Source organism: Anopheles aquasalis, chromosome 3 (assembly GCF_943734665.1).
Source record: "Anopheles aquasalis chromosome 3, idAnoAquaMG_Q_19, whole genome shotgun sequence".
Taxonomy (NCBI): Eukaryota; Metazoa; Arthropoda; class Insecta; order Diptera; family Culicidae; genus Anopheles; species Anopheles aquasalis.
The window spans coordinates 25,159,096-25,169,095 of record NC_064878.1 but is presented as its reverse complement, the minus strand read 5'-3'; the positions used below and the strand labels follow the sequence as shown (position 1 = coordinate 25,169,095).

At 52.0% G+C, this 10,000-nt stretch overlaps 2 protein-coding genes across 9 annotated transcripts in view; one reads left to right on the top strand and one right to left on the bottom strand.

Annotated features, from left to right (window-relative positions):
• Positions 1–5,265, bottom strand: part of LOC126578011 (uncharacterized) — a 32,282-nt gene extending 27,017 nt beyond the window's left edge. For 2 of the 5 annotated variants that reach the window (XM_050240157.1, XM_050240159.1), the window contains exons 1-5: positions 4,008–5,265; positions 1,748–3,164; positions 891–1,547; positions 580–823; positions 1–508 (exon numbers count right to left, since the gene is read on the bottom strand). The exon at positions 1–508 is cut by the window's left edge and continues 2,864 nt beyond it. In XM_050240157.1, the coding sequence (XP_050096114.1) occupies positions 1–508; positions 580–823; positions 891–1,547; positions 1,748–1,965 (1,627 nt within the window). In that variant the 5' untranslated portion in view covers positions 1,966–3,164; positions 4,008–5,265. The remainder of the gene's footprint in view (positions 509–579; positions 824–890; positions 1,548–1,747; positions 3,165–4,007) is intronic. The other 3 variants (XM_050240162.1, XM_050240158.1, XM_050240161.1) reach the window with 3 other exon arrangements.
• A 204-nt stretch (positions 5,266–5,469) lies between these two features.
• The window catches only part of LOC126577708 (copper-transporting ATPase 2), an 11,169-nt gene continuing 6,638 nt past the window's right edge, over positions 5,470–10,000 (top strand). For 2 of the 4 annotated variants that reach the window (XM_050239540.1, XM_050239543.1), the window contains exons 1-2: positions 5,470–6,050; positions 6,166–6,256. In XM_050239540.1, coding sequence (XP_050095497.1) covers positions 5,987–6,050; positions 6,166–6,256 — 155 coding nt within the window. In that variant the 5' untranslated portion in view covers positions 5,470–5,986. Of the gene's footprint in view, positions 6,051–6,165; positions 6,257–7,516; positions 7,869–9,550 lie in introns of those variants that run through there. The other 2 variants (XM_050239541.1, XM_050239544.1) reach the window with 2 other exon arrangements.

Here is a 10,000-nt window from a genome sequence, read left to right as displayed (position 1 = left end):
GCTGCTGATAGCACGAGTCACACACCGTATAGTGCGAGTGCCAGCGGGACGAAGCGCCCGCCCCCGGCGTACGCGCACCACAGTCCGAACAGACGCGACAGCAGCGACACTTCCAGCCGTACTTCGGTATCGACGTCATGATCGGACGGAGGCAGCTGGCGTGGTAGATCTTGTCACACAGCTCACACGCCACCGAGCGGCCCTCGGACGAATCAGGTACACGGCAGATTTGGCACTTTTTGCACGAGTTACACTGCCAACCGGTGCGGACGCCCGGTAACTGCGCCAACCCAACGCAAGTGCCATGGTAGTGATCGCCACACAGCGAGCATATGATCAGATTGCCGACATCGCCCAACGCCGAACACTGCCGGCAGTTGATGTCCTCCGCACACACTAAAGGCACTTGTCCGAGATGCTCCTTGCAGAAGATGTTGTACGTCTGGATCACCTGGAAGCCGCCGGATGCGGCGACGCACGGCAGATGGTACCACTTCGGGCAGGACATCTAGCAAAAGCAGGAAGACGGAGATAAGTTAAGACCCCCTTTTCCGTCGCGCAACGATCGCGCACGCTTACCTTGCACGATAAACTGGCACCGAAGTGGGCACAAAAGTGGCACCTTCGGTTAAGGCTCTGCGCTACGACCAGCTCCAGGTTGCTGAACTTGCCGCTCAGCTGATTCCACACGACACCGTACGACCAGAGCGCACAGGAACGGTGAATGTAGAAGAAACCACCATCGTTGAAGGACGTATCTTGCGCCTCCAGATGGCCGATCTTTTCCAGCTCATCCGTGTACTCTGCGTTGGCGATCGGATTTCTGAAAAAGAAAGAAAAGGAATACCAATGAGAGCGTTGTTCCTCCGTTCGTTCGTTCGTTTACTTACTTGCACTTGTTGGATCCCTTCTGACGCTTACTGTTGGCCGTAAACGGTGGCACGAGGCTCGTGATCGTCCGGGGACTGTTACCACCCGACTCACTACCACCGGCAGCAACGGAATGTGTTTTCTCCTCCTGCGACGACAGGGCCGAGGCCAGCTGGTCGGCCGGTATCGTCATCTCGATGCGCTGCATCTCACCCTGCCCGAGCTGGCTCCGTTCACCGAGATTGCACAGGATGCACAGCTTGCCGGGATACTTCTCCGGAAAGTACGGCATATCGTCGACGGGGGTGGTGGCTGCGGCGGCGGCGGCGGCGGCGTTAGGTGGCATCAGTGTTGCCGGATCGGACACCAGCTCCAGCTCGGCGGTCGGTGTCGATGCAACGGAACTGTTGGCGGTGGTACTGCCGCCACCAGCACCGGACGGTGCCGTTTCCTCGCTTGGCGAAGCTAACAGTGATCCGAGCGGCACCGTCACCGTCGGTTGTGATCCGTTCGGTGAGACTGCTGCAGAAACTGCTGCCACTGGACCAGTAGTGCCACTATTGCCGCTGCTGCTGCTGCTGTTGCTATGGACACCAACGTCCTGCTGCATGGTAAGCGCTGCCAGCTCCACTTTCCTTTTAGGAATACCACCACGAACAACATTAGTATTCTTATATCTAGAGTAGGCGACGTGGACGCGGAGTGTATGTGGGGATTGATTGGGACGCACATGATAGAACGAAAGGGGAAGAGAAAGAGAGAGAAAGGAGATAAAGAGAGAGAGAGAGAGAGAGAGGTAGATGGTTACTGTACGGAGCTACGGTGAAGGAGGATTGGGGCACGGCAACGCTACCGCGGCTGCTGGTGTATACATTACCTCTTGACGATTTTACTTTCGGTCGCCAGTGAACTGCCACTGGTGGTGGTGTTGTTGCCACTAGCGGCCAGAGCGGCCGCTAGCCCTCCACCCGTACTGGTCAGCTTGATGATCGTCGTTGCACCACCGGCGAGCGTCGTTGCACCGGAGGTAAAGCTGCTGCTGCCGCCGGTATTTGCAGCCGCGGCCGAACCGTTGTTCGTCGACGAGGACGACATCTTTAGCAGTGGAATGAAATCTTTCTTTGGCCGTCCAGGTCCTCGCCGTAGGGCGGCGGCCGACGGTTTGCCACCGCCGAGCCCAAACCGTACGCCACCACCTGACGGTGACGCCGAGGAGGGGATGCTAGCGCCACCGAGTGACGGTGAAGGCGAGGAGGACGATGGTGACGATGAGGTGGACGAGGACGTTGACGATCGACCGGTGCTGCTTCCTGTGCCAACGCCGGATGTGTTGGCGCTGGTTGCCGATGAACCAAGGACCACTGTTTTAATGGTAAGCTTTTGGGTGTTGGGTTTTAGCTGCACCACGCTGCTCGTTGTCGTCGTCGTCGTGGTGCGTTGGGCAGAAGAAGAATCGGTGGACAGGCGAACTACGACCGGGGGTGGTGGTGGTGGTGCTGCCGCTGACGTCGCTTCTTCAAGATTTCCACCATCAAGTGCTCCTCCTAGGGACTCCTCGATCGGTGACGATTGACACGAGATCGGCGTGGTCGATGGGTCCAGAATGGCATCTGGTGATGGTCGTGTTGTTGGTGTTGTTGTTGTTGTTGTTGTTGTTGGTTATGATGGAGTCGAGCGAGCGCGGTGACGTTTGTGGTGGATTGGAAGGAAGCCGGAAGTAAAAGTAGTGATGATGATGATGATGATGATGACGATGGTGAAGGTGATGGTTGATTGAGCAAGATTACAATAGAATTTAGGTGTACACTACGGAATCGCTATCTCAAAAACACACAAGATTCAAACACTATTTGCAAAGATTACTAAGATCACGTCGTGGACTACGCGTGATGTGCGATCCTTTTTTGTTCTTTTTTCCTCTCTCTCTAAGGATCTCTTAAGCGTTCTACTACTGGCGCCCCTTGCGCAGAAGTAAGGCGGCAAGGGGATCTTTTAGCGGGATAAAGGAACCGATTTGCAGGCACAGTTTGATGTAGTGTAGTGGAAGTTTTTAGAATCTTTCTAATGAATGTGTGCTGTGATGGTGCACGCGCCCCTACGTGTATGGGTGTGTTTAGGGATAATGGTTTAGCTCTAGTATGTTGTGTATTTGTATTTTTTTTTGTTGTTGTTGCTGCTGCTACTAACGCTACAAACTATAGAGTACGGCTGTAGTAGCGAAGTAATTGGTAGATAGGGTAGGCATAGCTAGCACACAATCGCACTAGGGGGTCAGTGTTCTCTACTGGTCTGGTCTGTAAAAATGCGAGGCAAAAAAGCGTGAATTTTAGAAAAATCATAAAGTGATGAGGAACCGGCGACACGCGAAATCGCGCATCCGGTCAAAGTAGCTGCACCGCAACCGAAATAGAATGAGAAACTTAACAAAAAAAAACGGAAATTAAACAGAGAGGGTTACAGAACGGAAAAGGTGGGAATAGAAAAATCATCACCGAACGGAACAGAAACGGACCCCCTGGAAGGGAATCCCTGTATTGTCGCTCGTCTGTCGCTGTGTGTTGTGAAGGAGAATTTTAAAGGGACATCATGGCCGGGGACCTGGGATACTGGGTATTTTCATCGTGAAGGTGTAAGTCACAAATTTTTTCCCGGATTGCAACGATTATACTACAACATTTAATTTAAAAAAAAATAATTTAAAGCAAACATGTTTCACATACATTATCATGCTTTTACATCAAGGTGAAAACATCATGCCGGAAAAGTGGGTGGTCCCACGATCGATTCTTTCAGTTTCAGTGGAACAGGAGCAAAACATAATTAAAGAAGAATCACATCACGATGACGTCATTAGTCACAATTTTAAGCTAATATCTAATCAATCTTTTAGAAACATAAAAAAAGAGGATGTGGTATCGGTGTCCCGCCGCCCGGAATCCCGGATGTCTGTCGAAAACGTATTAGCACGCAACCGAACCTCATTCCCGAACTCGCTACTCCCCCCTACCCCCTTTGTTACCGTCTAGCACCGTCCAGACCTCTTCTACACAACCAGCATGCAACCGTGTGAAGCTACTTGGACCCACGATAAGCGCAAAAAGCCAACAAAAAAAAAAGGAAAGGGAAAACGGACTTACCGAGTGGTGCACTCATCGACAGCGCATCCTGATCCTGCATGAAATCGTAGTCACCGTAATCGGAACCGTCATCAAAGTCGTTGCTATCCAACAGAATCTGTTCCGGATCCATGATGCCCGCTTAGTTTCCGGTTCAAACCGGTGCTGCTGGCCAACTACTCCGTTCTAGCGTTTCCTTCTTCCTTCGCCAACCAACACCAATAACACACCTACAACCTTAGGGTAATTAATTAATCAACAAACGGGCGCCTCCAACCGTCGAGTCGAGGGTCTGCTTTTCCGCCCCACCAACCTGGCGCGTGTGGGGTGTGGTCCGGGTGTGGTGCACCACGGTGGGCTTCCGGTTTGCCCTTGAATCTTCCGGAATCCTGCGACAAACCGCGCACCGTGCTAAACACACCAAACGCAAGTTTTCCTTCGTTTTCACCGCGCGGGGCACTACGATGATCGCAGCATGCCCGTGTTTGCTTCGTTTTTCTTTTTTTGGTTTCTTCTCCTTCCGCTGAAACGCAGATCACCGGAGGCTTCTTCTCTGTTCCCTGTTTTGTCACGGTAACTTATTCACTGTACACACATACACACAAACACATACGCGTACAACAGATAACAAGCTCTAGAATCTAGTTCCGCGACCGAAAAGGATTTCACAATTTCAGAACGGGAGGGGGGGGGGGGGGGAGTGGGGCGTAATGGAAAACTTTTCGTCCCCGCGTTTTCGATCGAACATCCTCGTTCCGTGCGCCCTCTACCCCGCCCGCGTGTTATCGGGTGCTCCGCCGTCGCTGCCGCTAACTGTTGAGGCACGCCAGCCACGATCGGACACTTCTTCCTCTTCTTCTTCTCGATATGGACGCCTAGGATCTGCGCGTTTTCGATCCGCTGTTGACCGACTGGTGGTGGTGGTGGGGTAAAAGCGCGTCGCTCGGATCGAGGGGCTAGGCACTGGGGTCGTCCATCAACAACCGGAAGCCTCCGCTGGTGTTGCTGGTGCTGGTGGTGGCTCCGAAGCGGATCGGTCCCGGTGGCGGTGCGGTGGTCGCCATTGTTGGGAAAGCCAAGAGCGAACGAACGAGTGCGAGAGCACCGCGACGGTCGATGATGATGATGATGAGTCGATTTTGGACGCCGTTTTCCGAGACCGCCGCCACCCGTACCCGCCTCCGAACTTGTTCACGCACGTACAGTTCCGTGGGTTGCTTGCGTTCGCGCTAGCGCTGCTACATAATTCCAGCGAATCGAGTCACTTTTCACGCCTGGAAAATGCTTGATGACAACACACGACGACGATGATGATGATGACGGTTGACGGCGAAGAGCGAGAGCGAGAGAGGGAGGCGGACACGCGAATCGAACGCGACCGTATAAACCTGGAGCCACTGTTCGAAATACTGTTCGACACAGGCAGCAAATGCGAGCCTTGCCGGATTCGAGTGGATTGCCGTTTTCGACCTGTGGTATTCGAGGAGAGCGGACGGCGGACGAAAAACAAAACAAAATTTTTGGGGGGGCGCCGAAATGGGGAGCTCGCAACATCACAATTGAAACGGGAAATCGAAAAGAGGAAGCCGTTCTAGAACGCCGAGACCATAAGTGTGCAATGTGGTGCGGATTGCTTGGGCCCGTGATATCGACGCGTGTGTACAACTCGGCCCCAAACCAGCATCTCTCTAGATTGTGCGATCCGCCAGCGCATCGAGCGCCACCATATGCGTGATCAGCAGGAGCAGCAGCAGGAGCCGCCCCCCTTCCGGAAGCATATCGTATGTAGGTCCTTGACGCCCTCGCATCGGTGGTTGCCGGGTGCGTAGCCTACTATACGACGACGACGATTGTGTAATATACTGAAGAGGTGTCTGCGCGGCCTGGCCGGGTGCTTGAAACTCGCCAGCAAACAAACAAAACGAAGCACAAAAAAAGGGAAAGAAACAAACGGCACAAACGGGCGCCGTGCGCCCCAAAGAAGAACCGCACCTACTAGGATGCAGCAGAACGACGAACGCCCACGCGAGATGGCTACCATTGGGGACAACGTGTTATCAGACGGTACGTCCGCGTCGACTGGTGGATGCATCCGACATGCAACAGATGATGCCCGGGTTGTTGCGCCGCAGTGCGAAACGCAAACTCATCTCTCCGACTCCGTTCCGTTCTATTTTAGGTACCTCGAACAAAGAAGTATCTTCCTCCAGCGGTGGTAGCCAGCATGCTTCGCCAAGCCGTGATACCAGCGACCGGATAGGGAAATCTGTGTAAGTAGCCTACGTCACCGAGAACCGCGCTCCGGGACGTGCTTCGATTTTGCTGAGCTAAGGTCATTTTGGGTGGAGCAGCTCCCATATGCTGCTTCCAAGGAAAAAGCGATGACGACGACATCACGACACGCTTAATTGTACCATTGTCAACCAATCAACGAACGGTTATCGTACGAACTGCAGTCCTCACCGCTACTCGTCACCGCGTCACCAGCGATTGGGCTAGTTGCCTGTGACGACGTGATGTGAGCGGTACAGGCGAACGCAGTGGGCGGACTGTCACTGGGCGGATGCTTATCAGCATTCGATTCCATGCTAGATGGCTTTCAATCGGTCGCGTGTTATCGTGCGATTGGGGCGGGCAGCCTCCCGCTCCGAGTCAATGTGGTCTATGGTCTAGCTATTAGGCACAGCGAAGAGTTGAATGAACTGTGCTATGGAAAGGGGTCAATTTTAGGCACCTAAAGAAAGGCAATCAAATCGGTGATGTGCAGATGATACATTTTATTTTAACATCAACTGCCCTACGCTTAACATACATTAAAACAAAGAAGCATTATGCTATTATTCGTGGAAGCATATTGTGAATATTGATCGTTGTGTAATAATTGTGTGAGTAACGACCACGAGCCAAGTAGGCTAAGGCACCGAATTTTAAAATTAATACGTTGTCCTTGCTTTGATCATAGTAAACAATGTTGGATTCATTTTCAAGATTGTTTTGTTTTAAAACAAATTAAATTTGGTAAAAAAGAATGAAAAAGTCTTGCTTCTGGTTTACTGGTTTGCCTCGATAGCGCAGATGGACAATAAAACTACACGATCACGATTATGAACCTTACACCCCCTCTTCGTACCCTCTCGACTTATCCCACGTGCTTACTCGCAAAGCTTGTAGGTACTGCTCCGCATTTAAAAGCAAAAATACTATTAATCATACTCAACGACACCAACCGTCTCAATCTCTCAGCAAGCTCAGAGACCAGAAATATGCTCTCACGATTCCATTCGGCATCCGCGGAGAGAGATTAAACCGCGATGAGCGAGCAGTAGAATGATCTGATCGTGGAGAGACATAAACGACTACCAACACTACCGACGCCTTATCTGTGGGGCGCATTTAAGTAGTATTGCCGGCGGGCGGCCACTGTACTGTGCTGGAATTCGCGCCTGTGCGCGCCTGGGTCCGCTCATCGCACGCGGCTTGGCTTCGGCCTTACCCGGTTCGTTTCACTTATGGTAGTCTGTTGGAGCGCGGCGATCGTAGATGAAGGTTGCTGCGGTACCCTCTATTCGATGCGCGTGTGCGATCGTGTCGCAGTTAACCCCTATGTTTACCCTAGAGTAGTAGGTACAGTCAGTCCACCTGGCAGTTAGTGTGCCCTGGCAGGCGAGTTGGTGAACAAAAAACAGGGGATTAAATAATGCCGAAGTGAAACAGTTCAAGATCAGTGCGCAACAGCTGGCCAGTGAAGTGGAGCAAGATGAATTTCTTGAAGAACATCAGCAAACCATCACCCCACCAATCAGGTGCTGGTGCTGGTGGTGGCAATGGCCGGGATAGCTTTCAGTACGCACTGCTTATCAACAATGCCAGCGATGTAATCGGGTAAAAACCATTTCTTAAAATTCTATTTTAGCGAACCAGAAGTGAACGAATGTTGTGAAACCCTGTCTTTAACGAAATCCCCATCCTCTTGCCCTAGAAGAGCCCTCGAGAAGAGTACTTGATGTATAAGCCATGGAACACCGGCCTCAGGTGGTGCTATCGATCGCCCATGTCAAGGACACGCACGTCGTCGCGCAGGATGCAACCGATCGCTTTGTGGTTTGACATTTAGATCCTGTTTCGTTTTGCGCCCAGTTTGCGATCCTCTACCCCGCATTTGGCGCTCGTTGAATACGTGTTGCTATAGGCAGGAGGATCGAGGGTGCGATAGGCACAAAACGTATTAATGACCATGGTTCTTCCTTTGCCCCGCCGGCCCGCGACAAACTGTAGGTCAGGTCGCGTGCTCGCCGTTCGGCTGATAACGAATTTTGAATGTGTATTGACACACCGTTGCCCTCCCCATTCGAGGCACCGGAATTATGAGACCTGGGAGCAAATACCACAAGACGACGAGAGGCTGCTTTGTGAGAGATTGTGTGAGGAGGAATAGTTTTGCTGGAAATGATAAGAGGCGAAAGTGTGGCTTAAGTAGATTTGCACAAGAAGATGGGGTGCACTGCAGTAGTTCCCTGTGATAAGTAGTGTTTGGCTCAAGATCATCACCTGGAACTAGGAATGTGCGCAAATACTAGTCCAGTTCTGCGAAAAGGATTTGAGTACGCTACCAATACGCGATGTGTTGTTACTGGCCTCGAACTAAACCTTCCTCTGCTCGACAACGATGTGTACGACGAAGCCGCACACCTTTGGCGCTTGTTCTGCTTGATTGCGTGTGTAACGTGTGGTTCATTCCCACCAATGCAATGCCGTCGTGCAATTCGTGATATTGTAGCGCCTTACTACCCTCCATTTTACATTACAACCTTCAGTATGTTTTAGCGAGGGTGCGCTCGACAGGCCTTGGGTATGCCATATTGTGCTGTTGCACTTCCAGTGTGATAGCGGACCAGTTTTCTTACATTTCTCGGCAAATGCACGTGTGCTGTAGCTGCTTCCCATTTTAAAGCATTGAATTTTGATCGAAAAGGAAGAAAATTTAAATTCCTTTCCTGTGTGTGATCGTGGTCACCGCGGTAGTCGCTTAGTAACGCACGTACCAACCGTTCGGCATTCATCAAAAAGCGATTCAGCAGCTACTATACTGTTGGTGATTATTGTGAAAGGGCTGTCGTGCTTGCGCCCGAAATTCGTGGGACATCAAACGACAGACGCAGAGGTGGGGCGGTGCAAATCACATGTCGATCTCCGATTGTGACGCCATACCAGAGCATGAGCCCCACAAGAGAGACCCCGTTGTTTCGCGCCCGCGAGATCGCTCCATCACCTCCATATGTATGCAGAGGAGGCGCTTGCTTGCCTGTGTCGCAGCTTAAGCCCCCGATCTCAGTGACCATTGTGGTGTGAGTTGCGTCGTGCACGTCGTGTTTCTCCCCCACCATCTGGGCCAGCAAAACCGGCTCCAGATGATGTTGGACCGATCTGGCCCCGTTGGTGGGTGGTGGGTGGTTGGTGGTGGTTGCTAGTGAACGCACAGAAAACGGTGAAAGCTCGCTCGCGTCCAAGGTGGTGGTGGGGCGATTTTACACGGCTCCACCTGACCTGGGGCACTGCGAGCACGTTAGTCGGAACGCGAGCACTCGGCACGGTGTGTCACGGTTTGTGTGTTTAGCTCTCGGCGCATTTTTTTTTATTTCCTCCCGTGGAGCCTTTTTCGACGCGTAGTACGAATAGAAATCAGGTCTATTTGTCGAAGAGAGTCGTCATCGTGTGTCTCTCCAATTCTCCAAGGTTAAATTGTATCCAAATTTTGGGCCGCGAACCGCGATCGCCAGACAAGGAGTGCCGGTCGTGGGAAACGAATCCGAACACGCAAATCCCGTTGCTCCATGGCCAAAGGAATGGTCAAACCGACGACGAAGCAATAGACAAGAAATGTGCACGGACGGAGCACACTACTGAGAGGAACAGGCAGACCGAGAGAAGAGTGATCGAGTGGCGTGTTGCGAGCTCTGATTTATGGGTTGTGTAAGGCACGGGGTTCCGGTTCAATCCGTAAGCGAACGCCGCCA